Genomic DNA, 22,995 nt, shown 5'->3' on the forward strand with positions numbered 1-22,995 from the left:
GCAAGGACACATAAGGGAGGCCGGAGGGACACAGATTAGGTGGTGCAGCAACTGGGGACCTCAGTGAGGAGGGGAGACCCAGCCTGAGGGGGAGGGAGAAGGACCCTGGGAAGCAGAAGAAAGTGTGACCGCACTTCTCATAACAGCCGGCCGTCGACAGGCATCTGGAGTCATGGTCCAAAGGCCCGAAAAATCGACGTGCGAACCCCCTGGGCCAGTGAGTCCACTTCATCTCTCCTCGGGACCAACAGTAACTGGAGTGTTGGCAAAGCCACAAACTTGAGGCCGTTCCTCCCAATATGGATTTTCTTCACTGTCAACCAGGACAAGATGACCCACCAGCACACACAGCAAACCAGTCATAAAGAGATGAGGGTGACCCATACCTTGTGGCTGGAAATTCAGTCACAAGACAGCGAGACTTGATGCCAACTGGACTGAAAGTAATCAAATCTGTGCATAGAAAAACTGCCGGAAGGGGAGACACCAGAATGTTTCAGAGTTCTCTTTCAGGGAACAAGGGGACCAATAGTTTCTGTTTTGTTTCCTATTGTGTGTCTGTATTTTCTCCTTTTTTTCCACAAATGTGTTTCAAATGTTTGTAAACAGCAGGCTGTGGGTACACACAGGTGTGAAGTGCAGGCAACAGGCACCAAGCGGTAGAGGTGAGGTGTTGCCTTTCTGCTCTGTGCTGGATGTGGACAGTTCCTCAATAAGCGAGACCCAACCGAGGATGAGAAGAAGGGCAAGAAGCTCTGACCGGACTTGTTGGGAATAAGCGTCCTGTCTCAGCGCTCACCCCACCGCCGGGGTGACCCCCACCCTCCCAACTCCGCACCTGTAATTGATATTCCTCCGTGAGTTGATGTCCCAGCTCTGGATTGCTGCCCACATGCGCTCCTCCACCTCCTCCCGCTGGGGTTCACAGATGCCCCAGGCCTCCGGCCCATCAAACATGATGTGGGAGAGGACGCCGCAGGCATTGTAGGAAACCTCAATCCCATCAGCCTTGCTCTCTAGCAGGTTGCTGCCAAGAAGAGAGAAAAATGGAGTCCTATTGCCCACGTCCCTCTTTAGATACCAGCTGCTGGATGCCAACTTACACACCAGATGCCAGATTTCTTTATCACTTATTGTCCATACCCAGAGCACTTCTAAAAGAGATTTGAGATTGCTTAAGACAAGAAATACTAGCTACCAGAGGGCTATTTATGGAGGACTAAAAGAATAAGAAACCATGTTATAGAGAAAAGGCAACATTTATAATGGAAACATAGGCTAAAAGCAGTTGCTGCAACTGAGCACAGACTAGAGCTCTGAGCAACCTGGGAGCCAAAGCAAAAAGGGAAAGGACAGAGGCACCCACCTAAAGACACTGATGAATTGGGAAGTCATTAGCTGGGGCCGCAGCTCCTTCACCTCTGCCACGTTGCCCAAGAGTCCCAGCATATTCCGATGCAGTTCCTGCTTCTCTGGGAATTCCTGGCAAAATGAAAGCCATTGGGGCCACATCAATTCATACTTGATTAGTGTCTGGTATTGTTAACCCAGAAGCTTTATGAGCGTCTGTCTGGCCATTCTAACTAGATGGGGGGGTGCATTATGGTGTCCCCCACCTTCTAGTACACCTCATACTAGAAGACAGTGCTGGGTACACACTATAAGGGGTTGAAATGGTGGGGCTCCTTGTCACAAAATCAAAGGTGGAGTGGAGATCCGACCTATAAAATTATGAATGGGACAAACATGGTTCTATTTACCAAAGCTCAAAATACTAGTTTAAGCGAATCCTCTTAGAAACTAGAGCAAGAAAATAAAGGATGAATTTAGGATGAACGGGCCATCCTGCTGGTCAGAATCCTGTCCAGCTCATGTCCCGACGGCCCCCAGTCAGACTGCGGGCAGGCTGAGCAATCACTGCTGAGAAGGAGGGGCAGGCTTTCCCCGGGGGGAGGGCTCTAAGACAGGACACGGCCAGGCCGCCTGCATGCAGGAAGATCTCCGGAGCTTCTGAGGGCAGCACAGCCTGGGCTGGTGGGCCCGTGAGTTGGCCCCCATTGCCCTTCTATGGGAACCGCAGGGAGACGGATCCAGGTGGCTCTGGTCGGTGGGGAGCCTCCGGACAGAGGCCCGTGGGTGGCCGAGAAGGCTGCGGCCGCTGCAGAGCGCTACCTTCAGGCAGTCCAGGAAGAGCTTCATGCCGTTGAAGTTGAGGAACATCTCGCAGTTGTCGGGCGTCTCGTCCGTGATGTTCCACAGGGCGCTCCAGGAGAACTCCATCACCTGGTCACACTGAGGTGGGGGGGGGCGCTCAGGGCTCCGCATAGGCTCACCCGGATGGCCCCGCGGGCTCCTGGCATCTGCTGAGGGCGCCCCTGACAAAATATGGACATCCCCCAGGGGCAAGCCAGTCCCCTCCCGGGCTGGGGGAGGGGCAGAGTGTCTCCATGAAGACTTGACTTACTATCTTGTCCAGCAGCTTCTTCTGAATTAGCTTCAGCATGGTCTGCGGGCAGAGAAGAGAACTTGTGGGGTGCCAGGGCTCAAGAGCTACCATGTCCCCCAAGAAGCAAGATAGAGAGAGGAGAGTCAGCAATTCTATTCGTGGTTCACACAGCCTGACAAGACCAAATCTGCCCATCTATTTGGGAGGCTGTGAAGAAGTGCAACCCACAGATTTGGTACCTGGTACTTGGCATGAGGAGGCCTGGGTGCGGGGCCTGGCTCTACCCTGACTCCCTGTGTGGTTTTGGACATGGCCCTCCCATTCTGTGGGCTTTGGGCTCCCCAGCGATAAAATGAAAGGAGACTGGCTGTTCCTTCCTCATTCGTTCCTTCCTCATTCGTTCCTTCCTTTCTTTGGCAGATATCTATCTCCTCACTCTGCACCAGGCCCTAAGCTAGGAATTACTGGGGATGTCACGATGGAAGGAACAAGCATGGTGTCTTTGCTTATGGTGCTCACAACCCCGTCGGTTGTCATAACGTCAGGAGGCCGACGTTAGACAGATCATCCTCAGACCCTTATTTAATCCCGGCCGGGAAGACCTAACAGGGGCGTGTGGTCTGAGGAGGCAGGAGTGACTTGTACAGTGGGACCTAATGGGCGAATGGAGGGGCTGGGAGAGGGCGACAGTGTTCGAGGGGGAGGAAATCCACAGGGGTCGGAAATGAGATGCTTCCCTTGATCTTGCCTAAATCCTTCATGCAGCAGTGGGGCTACGGCAGAGGAAAGGATGAAGGGAGGGAAGGGCAGCCCGCCCACACGTACCACCACAAAGCCCATCTTGCCCACGGCCTCCTTGTGGTCATTGTCCACCTGGCAGACCAGGGCGTTGCACAGGTGCACAGCGATGCGCTGGATCGACTCGTCCTGCCGCGTGGGGTTGAGGATGCTGAGCAGGAGCTCGTTGACCCGGCGGTACTGGAATTCCAGCTCCTCAGGGATGCTGAAGTTGCAGAGGGTCAGGCAGCAGTTCCGCTGGACCTGGGCCAGGCCGGGAGACAAAGGGACACAGTCAGGGTCAGACTCGGGAGCTGGACTCGAGGGGCTCTCTAGAGGTGTGAGGTCCAGTGGTGGTCCAGGAGGGCTTTCTGGAAAAGGTGGCTACAAGGCATTTTTTTTTAACATTAAAAAAAATGTGAAATATCATATTCATACAGAAGAATGCATAAAACACAAATGTATAGTTTTAAAAGTAACTATAAAGCAAATAACCTTTTCAACAACTATTTTATCACCATCTGGGTCAAGAAATAGAATATTGCCAGCACCCAGAAGTCCCCACATGTCCCTTCCTAATCATAAGCCCCTCTGCCCACTAGAGATAACCACCATCCCTGCTTTTCTAGTCGGAAGATTCTCTGGCATCCTGCTTCTTTTTGTTCAAACACGGGTTTGCAAGATCAACCATGTTGTTAAGTAGCTGAAATGCACTCATTTTTTCTTTGCAGTATAGTATTGCAATTTATTCATCCATCCCACTGCTGGTGAACGTTTGGGTGGATTTCAATGTTCGGCTACTTCAAACAAAGTCTTGTCTGTGCGCCCAGGTGTCTCTAGGGCACACAGCTGGTGGGTGGAGCTTCTGGGTCACGAGGTGCGCATGTTTCCAGCTTTACCAGGTGACACCAAACTACCGGCCAGAGTGGCTGCGCCAGTTTACATGCCCACCAGGAGTGGAGGACAGCCCCAGTTGCTCCACATTCTCAGTTTCTCTTTGCATTGTCTGCAGGCTTTTTTTTTTTTAAATGGCATTCTCAGCACATTCTCCATGTAATTTAATTTCCTTCCATCCTTTCTCATTAGATATCAGAAGTTTATACTTTATTAATTATGTAATTTAGAGGATAGCACCCTTGGTTAACTCTTTGTCCCTCTCCCCAATATATGTATATTTTTTAATTTGAGAAAAAAATTTATTTTGAATTATAAAAGCAATACTCACTGTAAAAAGTTCAAATGATACTATCTGAGCACAAAGTTAAAATAGCCCACTTTATTCCCCAGAAGTAATTACTGTTAAAAGTTTGGTGCAAATCTTTCCAGATTTTTCTACCATGCAAATACAAATATATATTAGGGGGAGAGGAGAGGCAAAAAAAGATATTATACATATTGGTCCAAACCTCTTCACTTATCAACACACAGTGGACGTCTTTCCACGTTAGGATGCACAGATTTACTATCATGGTCCATCATGTGGGGAGATCATCTGTTACTTTTCCAGGCCCCTGTTGCTAAAACATTTTGGTTTCCTCTGATTTCTATTTAATCAGAAAGGGTGGATGTATGTATATCTTTTTCCTCCGAGAATGTTTCTAAGTGTAGAACCCGTAGGCCAAAAAATAAACACATTTACAGTTTTGGGCAGATTCTGCCATTTGCCCTCCAAAAAGGTTGCACAATTTATACCAAACCAGTGGAAAGTGTGCAAGAGTGCTCTTCCCCCGACCTTTGTCAGTGCTGGGTATCATCAATCTCTTGAGATGAAATGTGATACTTTGTTATCTTAATTTTCATTTCTTTGATAGAGTTTATTAATTTTTTTAGAGTCTTCAACTAGCATTTTTTCCATTAAAAATAAAGACACCTCTTTTACCTGATTATAAAATCGATCTCGATGTAGAAAAAAACAAGTGCTTTCAAATCTGGAGTTAGGAGGTGGTGGGAAAGTGGGCCTTCTCATGCCTGCAGAGGCTGTATCCCCGCCACAGCCTTTCTGGAGGACAATTTGAGAATACACACCAAGTGCTTTAAAAATACACATGCCGGGCTGGTCCTGTGGCCGAGTGGTTAAGTTCGCGTGCTCCGCTGCGGCGGCCCAGGGTTTCACTGGTTCGAATCCTGGGCGCGGACGTGGCACTGCTCATCAGGCCATGCTGAGGCGGCATCCCATATGCCACGGCTGGAAGGACCCACAACTAGAAAGATACAACTATGTACCGGGGGGGCTTTGGGGAGAAAAAGGAAAAATAAAATCTTTAAAAAAAAAAAACAAAAACATGTCCACTGCCCCAGCAATTCTACTTTTAGACATGTATTATAAGGATTATCAATTAAGTCTAGTCAGCAAAGCTTCATCTGAAATAGCAAAAAATAAAAAAGCAACTAAATGTTCAACCATGCAGGCTGATTCAGTAACTGCATCTTGCGCATGGGGGAGCTCCATCCTGCTAGTCCGTGGGGATGGGGCTCGGCCACTGCCTCTGAGCTCCAGCAAAGAGTCGGCACAAGAGCGGCCTGTCCCCGGGTGAGGACGCTGACACCTACAATTGTGAAACAGAATTGTTAAAACCAGCTCTCTGTGGGAGGAGAGCTGGGGCTGCGAACGACTCTCACTTTCCGGTTAATACACTTTCGTATTACTTGATTTGTTTTCTAAGCATCAGGTACCTTTTGTAATCAGAAAAGAAACATGTAAAAATTTTCGTTGTAGGGGCCAGCCCGGTGGCGCAGCGGTTAAGTGCGCACGTTCCGCTTCTCGGCAGCCCGGGCTTCGCCGGTTCGGATCCCGGGTGCCGCCATGCTGTGGTAGGCATCCCACATATAAAGTAGAGGAAGATGGGCACGGATGTTAGCTCAGGGCCAGGCTTCCTCAGCAAAAAGAGGACTGGCAGTAGTTAGCTCAGGGCTAATCTTCCTCAAAAGAAAAATTTTTGTTGTAAAAATCTTTGTTGCCATGGGAGATGTTCACATTCACAAGCCATTGACATAAAAATCCATGTTACACAAACTGTACGCACAGAATGATCCCATTTATAGGTAAATACACACAGACTAAAATCCAGAACAACAGATATCCGATATTAATGGTGGCTATCTCTGGGTGGTGGGAATACGGGTGTTTTTTTCCTTTATATCTGTAATTATAACCGTTCTACAGTAAAAGACTTAATTACTTTTATAATAGAAGCAGCTTTTGAAAACAATACCCCCCCGCAGAGTGTTCCTGGGTGGAAGGGCTGAGGAGTCAGCATGGGCAGAGGCCCAGAGGCAGCAGAACAGGGGCCTGGGGTGGAGGGCGGCAGCAGGTGATGGCACTGGGTGACAGGCCCTGAGTGCGTGTCCCAGAGCCTGGGAGTGATGTCGTGGGAAAGGGGGGTTGGGAGGGGGGCAGAACAGAGCCAGGCAAGGAAGAGTAACAGCAAGCCCAGCCCCTGAGGGACCTGCGACACAGGCTGAGCAGGAAAAGGGGTAGCTGGGCCAGAGCATGCAGGGCCTGGCGGGTAGGGGCTCACCGTCACCTCCTGGTAGGATTCCATGCCATTCAGCACCACCTGGATGACCTGCCGGCGCAGCTTGACGCTCTGCTCTGAGCGGTACTCGGAATTGGTCAGGTAGAAGAGGGCAGCACTGCCCGTCACTTGAATGTTCTTGTCATACTTGTGGCACTTGAGGGCCGTGATGACCAGCTGCATGAAGACAGGGTACGGGCCCGGGTTGGTGAGTGCTGTTAGGTTATGCAGGGACAGGCTAGGGGCCTGCGAGGGTGCCTGGACAGGTCCTCTGGGGCAGGGCTTACCCTGAGCCTGCTCTCTGAGGGCACAGGAAGGGGCTGGGGGCAGAAACTAGGGCAGGGCCATGGTTCCGGGACAAGGCCACTACTGGCGGGGTTGGGGTTCGGGAGGTAGGGCTGCTGGTATCCTGGGGATGAGGAGGCGGTGTAGAGGAGGGACAGGGGCTCTGGGGACACGGCTCAGCCAAGTCCAGCACCCTCCAGGCAGGGATGGACAGGAGGCGGAGGCCCTCCTGGGGTTTGGGCTGACCTTCAGGGCCCGCAGGAGCTGGTTGCAGCGCTCGATGCGTGCGATGTCAAAAAGCAGGTTGATGGCTCGTGAGGTGATCTCAGGCCTGTGCTCCGTGTAGGCCTCGATGGCGTTCAGCACCTGCTCCTCATTTTTGTCACCACTCACCTGGGGATGGAGCATGCTCAGAACAACCCGGAAGAGGCCAAGGGCTGGGATCCCCAGATGCCAGCTCCAGACGGAACCCCAGGGCAGATGCTTGGGGGCCCCCAGTCCACCCCATCGTCTCTCCCAGGGGTCCCTGTTTCACCCCTCCTCCGCTCCCCCTTCTTACCTTGTAGGCCGGAATATGCGTGAGACGGCACAGAGAGGTCTCGAAGAGCCCCAGGAACTGCAGGGGCCTCTTCAGGGCCCGGAAGGGCATGATGCTGCTCTTGGAAGGCTCGATGCTGGGGAGGAGGGGCTGGGGTCAGCGGCCTGGGCCTGGGGCTGCCCTGGGGTCAGCACAAAGGAGGGCCTCTCCCTGGGGGTGGCGAGGCGCTTATTTGGGGCCCTCTTGTAGGCCCTCCAGCCTCATCTTTATTTTTTCTCTTTAAGGGTAGGAGACATAGACCCCACCTCTGGATGGGAAGGTGGCAAAGTCACACTGTAGAACACGTGGAGTGGGAGATGCTGCTGCAGCCGTCTTTGGAAAATACTGTCATTCTAGTGAGGATATATTGCATTTAGGTTCCACCAACCATCGTGAAGGGACATGCCAATCAACCAAAGCCCGCTTAAGTATGTCTGGGGTTAAGGCACATGGCCCATTGCAGCTGCATTGGTTTGAATCAGATCTCTCAACCAACTAGCCCAGGAACAATCTATCTGCTGTGACACCTAATGAGAGGGAACACTGCCAGCCTCCTCGTATCACTGCCATACTGTCTCTGGCCAGTCTGAATGGCATAATTTCCCAGTCACTCCTCGCACTTGTACCTTCCAGCCTTTGCACATGCCGTTCCCTCTGCTAGAACACCCTTCCTCTGCAAACTCAGAATGAGCTTTTGGCACAGCTGGAATGCCATTTCTGCTCCTGCCTCCTTCCTGATCCTCAGGGCACCCCAGAGCACGGTGCTTCCCCTGCCACAGCCCTAATAATAACCCATCTGCTCCCAACAGCTCATTGGACTGGAGAGGGCAGGGCCTGGTTTGTTTATCTCCAGCACCCAGCACAGCACTTGGCAGAGGGGCACTTGGTAAATGCTTGTTGAATGACACCCCGTGGGCAACTGTGGCGGGTGGGTCCCCACCTGGTCTGCCCTGCTTCCTCGTCCATCTTGGAGATGCTGCAGTTCTCCAGGATCATGTGGCCAGAGATGTCCAGGGACATCAGGTTCCCCAACTTCTGCACAAAGAGGCTCAGCACCTTGCGAGTCAGCTTGAACTTGTAGTAGCTGGAGAGGCGGTCTCGGGAGATGTCTAGGTGTCTGGAGGTCGGGGTGGGAGGCACAGGTCAGGAGCTGGATGCAGGGTGGGGCTGCCCCTTACACTCCTGCTCCTTCAGTCCATGGCAGGGGCAGGCCCACCCCTGCCACAACTGCTCCATGGCATTCGGGGAAAAACCTGCTAGGCCCCAAGTGCCCTGAACAGACCTCTTCCAGCTGAAACAGTGGGTATAAGACTTCCATCCCCACCTTCTGCCGGGCCGGGGCCCACGAACCTTCTGGGAATGACAACACGCTCCTCCCCACCCCCTGCCCCAGTGAGCTCTAGGCCGGCAGCTCACCGCAGCTTGTGCAGCTGGACGATGACGCGGATGTGGTCTTCCGACAGGTCCATGTTGTAGAGCACAAGGGACACCAGGCTGTCCTTCCACTGAGTTAGGAAAGCCGCATCGCTTGTCTGAATGCCTGAGAGGTCCAAGGCGGCCAGCGAGTTCAGTGGTCGCAGCAGGGACTCCACGGGGACCCCATCGATCATGCGGCCCAAGTTCAGGAAGCGGAGGCGGCTAAAGCCCTCGAAGGTGAAGTCCTTGACCAGCACCTGGCAGGTGGGGTTGACGAGGCACTCGTCTTCACAGCCCCCTGGGTTCTCCTCCTCGTAGAAAATGTTTGCACAGCCGAAGAGGCTCAGGGACACCAGGGTGTGGCTAAAGCTCCTCAGCGTCTGCAGGCTCTTGGCGGACAGCTTCTCGCAGTTGGTCAGGTACAGCTCCACCAGATCCTGGGGGCAGGCACAGTTCCATCAGCACCACTGCCCACTCCCTGCCCTAGGCCGGCCCTGGGCTACAGGTGGCCTTGGGGAGGGGTTTGCACAACGGAGGGGCACTGGAAGGGCCTGGGGACGCTTGTGCTAGAGGTGAGCGGCCCTGCCCCGGACTCACTGTTTGACCGTCTCAGGCCAGCCTCCCCACGGCCATCCCTGGTGCCTGGCGACACAGGGCTCACCTGCTTGCGAATGGCTTCCAGGTCCTGGTCCTGCACCAGGTCCTCGCGGAGGTGGATACGGGTGAGGCGGGTGCTGCGGGGGTCCGAGAAGAGGCTGAAGAAGCTCTCGTGTGGCTCAAAGTTGCAGGCGGCGTTGACCAGCTCCACATACCTGGGAGGAAAGAAAGCCTGGCTCAGGGGAGGGGCACAGGGACCCTGGTCCTCCCTTCAAGCCCAGCACAAGCCTTGCCCTCCCTGAAGCCTTCTCTGATCACCTAGGCAGCAGCCTCCGTCTCTTCTTCCTCTTCCCAACAGTACCTGGTTGGATCCGAGCACCCTACAGGTGAGATGAAAGGTGGCCCCGGAACCAGGGTCCAAAGGTAGGCCTCCCGGGGATGTAGCGGCCTCTTATCAACAGCAATTCCCAAGCTCTCCTCCCCAAAACTGTAGACACTTCTCTAACAAACATACACGCCTACACTCCTCTTCTTTAAAGCCAGCTTCTGCTTCCTGGATCAGCCCCTCCCAGAACCCTTTCCAACAGGAAGAGGAAGCCACGGGGTTTGGAGCTCCCGGCTGGGTAAAGGGCAGGCACTAGTAAAACCCTGCTGGGACACCAGGTCAGGCAAGAATCCTGGTCTGGTGGCAAAGGCTTTGGGTCAAACACTCTGGAATCTAAATCCTGGCTTGGCTGTTCACTACCTGGGCAGCTTCAGATAAGTAACTAAACTTCCCTGGACCTCGGTTTCTTCATCTGTAAAATGGACATAATTCTGGTCTTCAAAGTGTCCAACCTAGTGCCTGACACAGACTAGATGCTCAGAACATTATTACAGGTTGGGCTCTGTCCTCAGGTCACATACAGGCTCCCACTTTTACATGCAACTGCTTGATGTAACCATTTCCCTCTGGGCATCGAGACTGAACTCCCAGTGGCCAGTGACTGCATCTCATCCTCCCAGGAGCCTCTATTAGTGGAGAGTCCTTTGGAGGAACCACATAAAGATTTTCTGAATGATTCGATTCAAGAGCTGGTCATGGATCCATTATTTGGGCCCTGGTGCGTAAACCTGAATGTGTCCATGATCACATACAGACTTGTGTTCATAAGCACAGGCATGCGCACACACACACACAGGAAAGCACATAACTCCTTCACTTATGAGCAGGTTTCTAGACTTTCTCATAGGTGTGATGCACACCTGCAGTTTCACACTCAAACATACTCTATGCTGCAGAAACCCAGGTGTGTACAGACACTCATTCTTCATGGGCGGACCCTCCACACACAGATCAACACGCACACGCACACCTTTACAGTTACGGATACACCAGTATTCTCCTCCACCCACGGACACCTACGCATGCACACCCCCTCACATATCCATAGCCACAGCCTCACCCCCGTGTGGTGCACACACGAGGGTCCCGATGTCTCCACACATGCTCATGCTAAGACTCGTGCCCCTGCCCCAGCCCCGGGCCTGCTCACTCATTGACGAGCCGGTCACAGATCTCGCTGGGCAGGAAGACGTCTGGATGTAGCCGCAGAGTCTCCTTGTCCAGCAGGTAGCCCAAGGTGCCTTCTAGGTTGCGCAGGCAGAAGTCAGTGCACAGGGCCATCAGGGACTCAGGAGTGTCGGACGCCATGCTGGCGCAGGCAGGTGGTTCAAGCCAGGACAGGGGCCCTCAGGGGCACAGTGACTCTCCAATACTCACAGGATCATTGACAGAGCCACAACCTGGGGAACAGGAAAGAAGCCAAGTGAGCCACACATAAGGGCCAGACCCACCAGCTGCCCTATGTCCACTCTCTGAGTAGGGAAACTGAGGCCCCGGACATCACAATCAAATCAGCAGCTTAGGGCTGCCCTGGTGGCATAGTGGTTAAATTCTTGTGCTCCACTTCGGCAGTCCAGGGTTTGTGGGTCTGGATCCTGGGTGCAGACCTACACACCGCTCATCAAGCCATGCTGTGGCAGTGTCCCACATACAAAAAAAAATGGAAGAAGACTGGCACAGATGTTAGCTCAGGGCCAATCTTCCTCACCAAAAAAATAAATAAATAATTAATTAATTAACAGCTTAGCAGGGCCAGGGCCCACGACTCCTGACTCTTTCCCTGCTCCTCTCTGCTGTGCCACCATCTGTGCGAGTTTTGACCTACAAAGAACAGGGGGCCTTGTCCAAGCATTTCTGTGCCTTCACAATGTCTGGGGACAGACGTGTGTGCTGGGGACCCAGTGCTTGGGTGGGGTGGGGATAAGAGGGGCTTTCATTAACAGCTACACTGGGGTGTCCCTGGTTGTGCAGCCTAACCTGTGTAAAGCTGTCACTGTTTGAACAGTTAGCATGTGCCCGGGCGTTATAGACATGTTAGCACCGAATCTCACTGTATAGGATGAAGAATGAAGCCTCTTCCCAAGAGAAATGAAAATATGCGTCCACATAAAAAGTTGTACATGAATGTTCATAGCAGTATTATTCATAAGAGCCAAAAAGTGGAAACAGCACAAATGTCCACCAACGGATGAACAGATAAACAAAAATGGTCTAGCCATACGGTGGAATATTATTCAGCCATAAAAGGAATGAAGAACTGATCCATGCTCCAACCCGAGACCTTGAAAACATTCCAGTCAGTGAAAGAAGCCAGTCATGAAAGGCCACATGTTGTATGACTCCATTTGGATGAAATGTCGGGCCAGAACAGGCAAACCCACAGAGGCGGAAGTAGACGACTGGTTCCCAGGACAGGGAGGTTGAGGGGAAGCGGGGAGTGGCTGCTAACGGGTATGGGGTTTCTTTGGGGGGTGATGAAAATGTTCTAAAACTGACTGCGGCGATGGTTGCACAACTCTGAATATACTAAAAACCATTGAATTATCTACTTTAAATAGGGAACTATATGGTACAGAAATTATACCTCAACAAAACTGTTATTAAAAAAGTGAAGTCTCCTACTATCTTCATGATCTTGAGGTAGGTAAAAATTTCTAAAAGGACTCATGAGGGAAAAAATGATAAACTGATTTGCACTCAGGTGAAGAAACTTCTGTTCATACATGCACAAGAAGTAATTTGAGATGGACCTTTGACCCATATGTGAAAGGTAAAACAATAAGATTTCTATAAGGTCATAGGAGAACACCTTCATGGCTTTAGAGTATGCAACAATTCCTTCCACAGGTCATAAAAAGAATACAGGCCACAAAGAGAAATTGATAAACTGGACTGCCTCAAAATTTAAGACTCTTTTCATCAAAAGACAGCATCAGGAAAGAGAAAGGGCAAGCCACAGACTAGGAGAAGTTATTTCCAATCACATATCCAACAAAGGACTTGTATTCAGAATATATAAACAACTTCTACAAATCAGTGTTTTAGAAAAGGACATAGCATCCACTTAGAAAATGGGCAAAAGACTTGACCTTTATTTCATAAAGGATAGGGAAAGGGACAATGAACTTAGGGAAAAGGCTCAGCTTCATCAGTATCAGCAGAAACACAGTGAGATACCATTTCCCACCCACGAGAGCGGCTCAAATGAAAACAACACCACAGGCAATCCCAAGCCCCTACGAGAGTGAAGATACAGAACAACGGGGTGTCACCTACACTGCTGGTGGGAGTGTAAACTGGTGTGCACTGAGAGTGTAATTGGAATATTGTGTGACACTATCTACTAAAAGTGAACACACACAAGTTCAATATTCACAATTCCACTCCTAGGCATACACCCAACAGAGGTGCACATGCAAATGTTCAGCAAAAGACAGAGACCAGAATGGCCAGAGCAGCACTATTCACAACAGCCCAGAAACAGCAAAGAACCTGACCGTGCACTGCTGGTACAACGAATAATTACGGTATTCTTCTCAAAGAAATACTACACTGCAACGAGAACGCACAAACTGCCGTTGACACAACAGCTTGGATGACCCTCCCAATGATCAGTGAAAGGAGGCAGACACAAAAGAGTATATATTCATACACTGTAAGAATCCATTTATGTTTTACCCCATTAAGTTAAAAAACAGGAAAACCCAGGGGGCCGGCGCAGTGGTTAAGTGCGCACGTTCCACTTCTGCGGTCTGGGGTTCACTGGTTCGGATCCCGGGTGTGGACATGGCACTGCTTGGTACGCCATGCTGTGGTAGGCGTCCCACATATAAAGCCAGCCACATATAAAGTAGAGGAAGATGGCCATGGATGTTAGCTCAGGGCCAGTCTTCCTCAGCAAAAAGAGGAGGATTGGCGGCAGATGTTAGCTCAGAGCTAATCTTCCTAAAAACAAAACAAAAACAAAAACAGGAAAACCTAACCTGTGGTGGTAGAAGTCAGCACTGTGGTTACTTTGGGCATTTGGTGGGCTGCTGAGAAGCTTCTAGCCCTTATTTGAGTGCTGGACATACAGGTGTGTTCGCTTTGTGAATATTCAGGGAGCTGTTTATCACCGTGTGTGCATTTTTAAAAATGTACATTATAATTCAACAAAAAGTTAAGAAAATGGCCTGGACCCCACAGAGGCCCAGGGTCAGGAGGGCTTCAGGGTTCAGTTAAGCGAGGAGCATCTGCAGCTGTGGGAAGTGTGGCTAACAGAGAACGACAACTGAAACTTCACATTCAAATTGAGTGAACAACATTGAAAACTATCGACCATTTGTACAACTGAGGACAGTCAGGAACTAACCCCAAACCATGTTCCCACCGAGTCTACAGCAGAGAGGGGGACAAACAGGCAACATGAATCTCTGGTGCTGGAAGGCAGGGCAGTGACTAGCTCCGCAGGAGGCAGTGATGAGGAAGCGTCAGGGGCCCCGGGGAGCGCCGGGACAGGCGTGTCCACCTGTGGAAATTCATCAAACTGCCCACTCAGGCTTTGGGGCCTCTCCCTGTTTATGTTACACTTCAATAAAGTTTTGTTGCTGTCGTTTTAAGTGCAGGCTCTGTGGTCAGACAGATCTATGTTTCAACCCAGTTCCACAATTCACTGATAAAGTACTTAACCTGCCCGGACCTCAGTTTCCTCATCTGGAAAATGGGGATAATGATCCCTCTGTTACAGGGCTGCTGCAGTAAATGAGATGTCGGGAAGATGCTTAGTCTCAGGCTGACACGACCAAGTTCACAAAAAATGGGGGTTATGATCCCATCTTACAGATGAGGAAATTTAAGCTCAGAGAAAGACCACTCTGCCCAAAGTGGGATTCGAACCAGGTCTCTTGGACTCCATCACACCATCTCTTGGAGGGTTTGGAAAGAGTTTAGGGCCCAGCATTGGCCCTGGCTTCTTGGAGCCTCCACACCCATATCCGAGCCTTCCGTGCTGCTCAGGAAATCCAGCGGGCGGCCACAGAGCACGGTGCCCTCTGGAATCATCAGTTCTAAGTTCTGGCACCATCACTTACGAGTGACCGTGCTCTAGGGGCTCTGCAGTCAGGCCGACCCAGCTTCAAGCCTCAGCCCTGCTGCCCAGGAGCAGGTGAACTTGGGCAAGTGTCTTCACTCTCTGTGCCTCAGTTTCTTCTCTAAAACAATCAGTGTTGGGGCCGGCCCGGTGGCGCAGCAGTTAAGTGCACACACTCTGCTTCAGCAGCCCAGGGTTTGCCAGTTCGGATCCCGGGTGCGGACCTAGCACCACTTATCAAGCCATGCTGTGGCAGGCATCCCACATATAAACTGGAGGAAGATGGCCGTGGATGTTAGCTCAGGGCCAGTCTTCCTCAGCAAAAACAGAGGAGGATTGGTGGCAGATGTTAGCTCAGGGCTAATCTTCCTCAAAAAAAGAAAAAAAGAAAGAAAAATAAAAGAGTCAGTGTTGTGTGAAGATAACATGGAATGACATAGAAAGGGCTTAGCATGGTGCCTGGCACATAGTAAGTGCTCAATAAAAAGCAGCCATTATCCTCCTCATCATCATCACTATCATTTCCATCATCATCACTAACATCCCCTTCTCCTACCTCACCTGCCCTGGTCCCCAAACAGAGCAGGATCTCCCACCGTGAGGCCCATTCTGACAGCTGTCCCACTGGCTACGTGACACCCTCGAGGGAAGGCATGATAAACAGGCTGCCAGGGCCCCGGGCATGGCCTTCCTCTGCCTTCAAACCACTTTCAGATCTTCAAGAGCCCAGCAGCCTCTCTTCCTGGGCAACTGGAGCCAGAGGGAGCACTGCCAGCAGGGAGACACGCTCCACTGGAAACTGAAGTTGATGAGTCTGATCTCAAGGCCTCCAGAATTACATGCAGTTTTCGGGCCTGCTTGCGGCCACTGACCCCCTACTCCAGCCGGCCGGGCTGCTTTGTTGTCCTGGCAATTGGCCAGAAGCACAGGTCACCTGCAGACCTTTGCTCAGTCTATTTTCTTTCAACTGAGACTGTCCAAATTTAACTAATTATTCCACTTTCTTCTCAAAATACTGCTCCTACCCTCAAAACACATTCATGCCCCCCCCTCCAGGAAGCACGCCCGCACCATTCCAGCCCACACTACCTTTGAACTCTCCTCTGTACTTAGCTGATGCCTACGCACGCTCAGGCCTTACTGTCAACATCACTTCCTCTGGGAAGCCTTCCCAACCTGCCAGGGTGCTCCTGCTGTGTGCCCCACAGGCCCTACCATAACAACTAACACTTTGTACTGATGCTAGTTTAATGATCCAGCTTCCTTCCAGGCGGCCAGCTCCATGAGGGCAGGAACTGGGCTGTCTTGTCTGGCATTGCATCCCTGGGCTTGGCCCAGGCAGTTTATTTATTCACTCAGTAACTGCTTGTTGAGCACGGTGGGTCCAATGGTGAATGAAACCAGACAAGGTCTTTGTTCTCATGGAGCATACTAGCTCCAGAGGGAGACAGACCCCCTCTTAAGAAGCACACAAACCCACGCCACATAACTGGGACCAGTGTTGTGAAGGGGAGGGAGGTACCTGGGGCTGTGGGTGCCTATGCCAGGGACCTGCCCTGGACTGGGGAGTAGGGCAGGCTTCCGTGGAAGTGACATTTCAGCTGTGGCTCAAAAGATGAGTCATAGTTAAGTCTGGTGGTGGGGAGAGAAGGGAAAGGCATTCCAGGAAGAAGGAAGAAATGTACACATGCTGAAGGGACAGAGGGTACGGGGCATCAGCACCACAGGCCCAACTCCACCAGCATTTGCTAAACAAAGGAAGGGCTGAACAGCCATGTGGGCCTGACACATGGTAGGCTTTCCACATATGCCTGTGGAAGGGACGGGAGGGACCCGCAGGCTGTGCCATGCATGGAACCCGGGAGGCAAGGCATGCTCTCGTATCCTCCCTGCCCGCTGTGCCCAGGGCAGTGCCAGCACCCAGTGGCTGCAGAGGAACCCTCAGCACCCTGAATGAGAGAGAGCCCCTGGGAGCTTTGCCTCTTCTGTGGGTCTGAGCCAGGTAGCCGTTCTGCCCTAACCTGCTCCCCAGGTGGAAGAAACACCACTTTGTCAGCCACCAAGGTCACCAAAAGCCCCCAAAAGACAAAGCAGGCAGACGGCACCATCTGCTAATGGCCTACTGGCAGTGCCGCCCCTGCGGCCTGGGGCTGGGGTGAGCTGGAGGAGGAGAGAGCTATCCTCATCTTGGCAGCGAGGCTGACAGGCCTGGGGGCAGGAGCACCTTGCCACTTGTGCCCCACCCAGCTGCAGGCCTGGCACCTGCCAGAGGCAGCCATCTCCACCCACCTACTCCCACCTCCCAGGGCCCCTCATTCTCCAGGCAGGCACTGGCCATCTGGGATTCTGGCAACTGGGACAGGGGGAGCTCTGATGATGACAGAGCACCACACCCCAAGAAGAACCTGTATCTTTCTCCACCTCTTCTTTTGCAGGTTCTTTAAAACTGGATCCCTTATGAGCTTATGACATCCTGGGGGGGGGGGGGGTGGAGCAGCGAGGAGAGAGGAGAGAGCGCAGCAGCAATAGCAGCCACCGCAGCCTCCACGGTAGTTGCTTCCAGACGTGGCGCTGACCTCTTGACGGGCTTCACTTCACATAGCTCCTTATTTAACCAACGACATTCCCTGGACTTGTAGCTAATTCGTCATCGTACAACGATTTCTCTGACGACACCTCCCCCAGCCCATGAGCTCTAGGAGGACAGGAGCCCTTTCTGCTCACACACTCCTGGATCCTTGGTACCCCCGCCTTTGCCAGGCACGTCACAGAATAAAGGTTTGCTTTTGCCCGAGCCACCTCTCTATAGCACCCCGAGGTAGAGACTGTTACCCCGTTTTCTGATGAAGACACCGAGGCTTGCCTGAAATCACACAACCCATGAGAGTGGGACGCAATCTAAACCAAACCCATCATTCTCACCAAACCATTTGGTCTTCTGTCCATCCAACGGAGGAGAAAAAGAAACTGAGGTCCAGCAGAGGGAGCATGGGACCCCACCAGCATCCTGACATCCAGCCGACAGAGGCTGGCGAAGCCAGAAGCTCTGAGCCTTGGAGCAGCGCCCACCCTGCGAAATATTAACCCAGGACCTAGGGGAAAAAACCCAAACAAATGCCCTATTTACAGACGCTGGAAGCTTTCCAGGATGGAGCACATCACAGAACAGATATTGGGGGTGGGAGGCTGCTGTGAGGGGAGTCAGGGCAAGCGCCAGGGGTCTCCCAGGGCCAGGGGTGCAGGTGAGGCTCAGAGGGCATCCCAGGGGGTCTCAGCCCGCAGAGACTAACGTGCAGGGCCGGTGACGTTAGGAAGATGTGGAAACGGGATGAGGGAGGACCATGCATCACCGCTCACTGGTGCCACCTGGAGGCAGAGGAGCCTTGGGGCTACCTGGGTTCTAAGGTTGGAATCAAATTTAACCATCTCATCCGTTCTGAGCACCATATTCTAAGAACTCTGCTGGGTACTCGATATGCGTTAACTCATTTAATTCTCTCAACAACTACACGAGGAAGGTGTGATCACAATCTCCCACTTGCAGATGAGGCAGCTGAGGCTCTGAGTGGTGAAGTAATTTGCCTGGACTATGTATCCAAACATGGGTCTATATGTACACACTGAGATGTACTCACTAGTTCAAGACCCAGAGTTTCGAACTTTCCATACATGTTCTCATGGAAGCCACAAATAACCTACGAGCGACATAATATTTTGTTTTCCAGATGAAGAAATTAGGTTCAAAGATGAGCAATGACTTGTCCAAGGTCCTTCAGGAAGTGCTGGGCTCTCTTTATCTCTAGGCCAAGGGCAGGAGCTGTTCCTGCAAGCCTCAGCTCTCCCTTCTGCGGCACAGGCCTTCACTGCCTCCTCACAACTCCGAGTGTCCTCGGGCACTGAGAACAGATGACTGAGTATCGCTGGTAACCATCCTATGGCCATATATCATTTTTGGCCACAGGACTAGAAGGCTGCTGAGGCAGGGCCCCTGTGTGATCCATGTGGTCTCCACAACACAGTGAGTGCATGATTGGCTGGTTGCAGGTGAAGAAGCCTCAGCTCCACGAGGTCCCCAGGCAATATTTACCAGTCCCGATATTCACCAGGGTCCTTACCTGTCAATGTTGGCGAACAGCACCTGCCTCACAGGGTCGCTGAGAAGATGCCATGAAATCATGACAAGAAGGTGGCAACAAATAATTAGGGAGGGTTTTCCTAAGGATAATGCTTGGAGAGACACTTCTGCTCATCTCTGAAGCTGGAACATCAGCTTCAGTGCTTGAACCAGATACAGGATGTTGGTCCCAAAATAGATGACCCAACCTGGGTCTCTGAACTTGCATTTCTGGAGTCAAGAACAAGTGAGGTACTGAAACCCTCTCTCCAAAAATAGGTCTACGCTAATGACAACAAGAACTGGTCCTTCCCTCTGTAGAGAGCTTTAGGGTGCACTAAAGTCCTTCACAACCTGTGCCTCATGTCATCCTCCCAATAGCCTTCAGAGTTAGCGTACAGATTGGAAAACTGAGGCCCAGACAGGGGACGGGACTTGCCCAGGTTCACACAGTGAGCCAGCAGCTGAGCTGGGGCTTGAACCCGGGTCCCCAGTGGTTAGTCTGAGGTTCTATCCACAACAGCCTCCTACAACATGCTGGCTCTCAGCATCTAAGTGCTCTGACTTCATTTTCAAATCCTCTGGCCCAGTTGCCCCGCTCAGTGTATGACCCAGGCCTGATGACATAGTCCAGGCTTGGGGGGTGAGGAGGCAGATCAGCCATTGTTCCGCTCCCTATAAGGCAGGCTGCAAAATCTCAGCCTCTCCCGGGCACTTCTAGGATCAACAATCTCCATCAGCAGATCAGCCAGACGCACCCCAACCACATGTCCAGGGACAACGTTTACTGCTCTTCCCAACCTGTCTCCATGTCGTATTTACTTCGACACCATCATTTTGTTTATTTTATGTGGTAAAATGATGATTTGCTTGGCTCTTTAAGAAAAGCCCCTATCACTTTCCCACTGGTATGCATAAAGCCAGGACCAAGCTACCATATTCCCTGTAGGATATGCAACCTCCGTTCCCACTGAGGGGTGTCAGGAAGTTTCCACTTTGTCTCCCTCACTGTTCTCCAAAATTCTACTCACTCAGGGAGGCGACCAGAGCTAGTGACACCACCAGCTGATGCTAAAAAGAAAGGTTTTGAGGCAGACACATGCAAACAGTTCCTCATCATCATTGGCATCGCCATCAGCATTGTCGTTTCCATCATCACGACTGTTAGGTACTGAGTACTGAACATGTGCCAAGTAGTGTGCTAAGTTCTTCAGCGAATTTAGCCTCAAGACCCCATTTTACAGATGAGGAAACTGGGGTAGAAAGAGGTCCCTTGCCCAAGTTCTCACCACCAGGAAGCAGCAGCAGGACCTGATTTAACTACAGTGCTCTCTGGCCGTCCTTTTTGTATTTATTCCATCAATGGTCATTACAAAGATGGAGAAAGGGTACTTACAACGCCAGGCCAGAGCACAATGGCCATTTGTCATCTAAAACAAATCTAGATTTTCTCTAACCACCAGACACTTCAAGTTAGCACAGTTCTGAAAGGGTGGCCTATTAGACACCCTGTGACCCTGCATCACACGAAAACCCCTCACATTCTCCCCACCATTATCTGGTCCTCACTCTTCTCTGACTTCCTTGTCAATCACTCTCCCCCTCCTTCACTCTGCTCCAGCCCTATTGTCCTCTTGCTGTTTCTTAAAATCATCAGGCATACTACCTCAGGACTTTTGCACTTGCTGTTGAATGCTCTGCCTGCAGAGAGCTGCATGGTTTGCTCCCTCACTCCCTTCAGGTCTCTGCTCAGATATCACCTTCTTAGAGATCTTCTCTGATCACCCTCTATAGAAAGGCGACCCCACTCTCTGCCCCTTTCCACAGCCCTTCTTGCTTTATTTTACTCCATGGCACTTATGTTTATTATTTGCTGTATGAACGAATTAACTGAAACAGAAAGACCCCTCACCACTGGGAACCACCTTCTGCTCTAAGCATAGACTCCTGTGACCCTTTTCAAAGCTGTCTTCAATGCTCATTCTAACCAGTCTGAACCCCGAAGAGAAACTTTCTGTGTGATGTTTCATATGGGGTGATTTTCCCATGGAGCCATCAGGCACCACTCTCCCCTTTAAAAACCGACCGCGCTGACAGGCACAGGCAAAGACTGGAAATCCTGGACTCCTTGGGCCAAAGAGCAGCCAAGTCAAGTTCCACCCACAGAGCTACAGTGGCCAGCACAGTCAGTTTCACTTTCAACTCACCTATCGGGCTCCCTTGGCCCTCTGGTTTGCAAACCCGCGCCCCCCCCTCCACACACACACCATGCCCTTCCCACCCTGTTGGATTGCCTGCACCCTGTCATCCCTTTTGGGAGCTGATCCAGAAGCCAAGCCGTCCCCGAGCTTTTAAGCGCTGCTTTGGGGGAACTTAAGCTCATCCAACAGGTAGGAGGGGCAGAGGCTGGCCCTTTCAGACCTACATGGATCCCCCATTTTGTAGGGGCATCCGACAGGGCGTCATTTTCTTTTTGGGAGCTGTTTTAGAGGCACGTTTCCCAGACCTGGAGGCAGGGGTAGAGAAGGGAACCCTCCCTCCATTGGCCGAGATGGACCTGTGCAAGCGGTTGCAGCAGCGATGCTGAAGCGCCGGGGGCAGGACGCGAAGGGGGAGGACGCAGACACATGCCCTGGCCCCGGGAGCGCTCGGGATGCTTCCTCCGCGGGGAGGAGCGGAGGATGCGGCCCGGGAGAACCCGGAGCCGGAGCGCCGGAGGAGGCAGTGGATCTCAGCAGGCAGGGCCGGGGTCTGGGGAGACGGGGTCGGCGGGGCGGAGCTTGGGACCCCGGGGACGCGAGCCCCGGGCGGGAGGGGGTCGCGCCGGGGGAACCCCGTGGCCGTTACCTTGCCCTTAGGGCTGCGGGCCGCCGGGTGCTGGCTCCGGGGCCCGGCCCCTCCCCCGATCCGGCTCCTACGGCTCGGAGGCTGCAGCCGCCGCCGCCTCCGCTGTCAACAAACCCCGGGCGCGTCACTTCCGGGGCCGCCTCTTAGCAACAGCGAACGGGTTCCCCCGACGGGTCCCGCGGCGAACGCGGGCGGCGGCGCCAGAAGGTTCCGGGGCCCCGCGGCGGCTCTCCTCCGGGACGGCGGTCCCGTCCGCGGGTGGAGGAGCGAGCCGGGTGGGCCGGCCCCCGCTCCTGAGCGCGCTTCTCAGGGGCTCTTCCTGGCCTCGGCGGGGCCGGCTCGTGGGACATCGGGGCGGGCTCCCGCGCTGGCCCGCGGGTCGCCGGAGCCCAGGCAGCGGCTGAGGGCGGGGCTGACTCCACCTTCGCTCGTCAGCACCCACGTCTCTGAGCGCCGCCCCACGTCCCGCGCCCTCCGGAGCATCTCCCCCAGGGGTCTCCGCAGGTAGCTCACGCCCACGCGTCCAAACGCGGTCAGGAGCTTCCCCGCGATCGCGCTGCTGCTTCTCCAGCTCGTGGATGGGCCACCAGGCAGCTCGGCTGTCACACGGGGGTCAGCTTTGGCGCCTGCGTGTTCCTCAGCTCCTCGTCCAGTCGCCAAAACCGTGCTGTGCTGACGGCCACATCCTAGAAAATAGAGGAAGATTGGCACGGATGTTAGCTCAGGATGGAAAAACAAAAAACCAAAGACTCACAGAACTAGTAATCCAGAATATATAAAGAACTTACAACTAAATAATAAAAAGGCAAATAACCCCATGTAAAATAGGCGAAAGAGCTGACTAGACTTTTCTCCAAAGAAGATGTACAAATGGCCAAGGAGTACATGGAAAGATACTCAACCTTATTAGTCATCAGGGACGTGCAAGTCAGAACCACAATGAGATACAACTTCATATCCGTAGGATG

At 52.4% G+C, this 22,995-nt stretch overlaps 1 protein-coding gene across 2 annotated transcripts in view; it reads right to left on the reverse strand.

Annotated features, from left to right (window-relative positions):
* ZER1 (zyg-11 related cell cycle regulator) overlaps window positions 1-22,580 on the reverse strand; it is a 28,292-nt gene extending 5,712 nt beyond the window's left edge. The window contains exons 1-13 of one of the 2 annotated variants that reach the window (XM_046672118.1): window positions 22,028-22,580; window positions 11,149-11,398; window positions 9,678-9,828; window positions 9,017-9,453; window positions 8,541-8,717; window positions 7,583-7,697; window positions 7,270-7,416; window positions 6,748-6,915; window positions 3,272-3,487; window positions 2,465-2,506; window positions 2,173-2,292; window positions 1,367-1,482; window positions 839-1,027 (exon numbers count right to left, since the gene is read on the reverse strand). In XM_046672118.1, coding sequence (XP_046528074.1) covers window positions 839-1,027; window positions 1,367-1,482; window positions 2,173-2,292; window positions 2,465-2,506; window positions 3,272-3,487; window positions 6,748-6,915; window positions 7,270-7,416; window positions 7,583-7,697; window positions 8,541-8,717; window positions 9,017-9,453; window positions 9,678-9,828; window positions 11,149-11,306 — 2,036 coding nt within the window. In that variant the 5' untranslated portion in view covers window positions 11,307-11,398; window positions 22,028-22,580. Of the gene's footprint in view, window positions 1-838; window positions 1,028-1,366; window positions 1,483-2,172; window positions 2,293-2,464; window positions 2,507-3,271; window positions 3,488-6,741; window positions 6,916-7,269; window positions 7,417-7,582; window positions 7,698-8,540; window positions 8,718-9,016; window positions 9,454-9,677; window positions 9,829-11,148; window positions 11,399-22,027 lie in introns of both variants that reach the window. The other variant, XM_046672108.1, reaches the window with a different exon arrangement.
* Between the last annotated feature and the right edge of the window lie 415 nt (window positions 22,581-22,995).

Source organism: Equus quagga, chromosome 1, assembly GCF_021613505.1.
Source record: "Equus quagga isolate Etosha38 chromosome 1, UCLA_HA_Equagga_1.0, whole genome shotgun sequence".
NCBI lineage: Eukaryota > Metazoa > Chordata > Mammalia > Perissodactyla > Equidae > Equus > Equus quagga.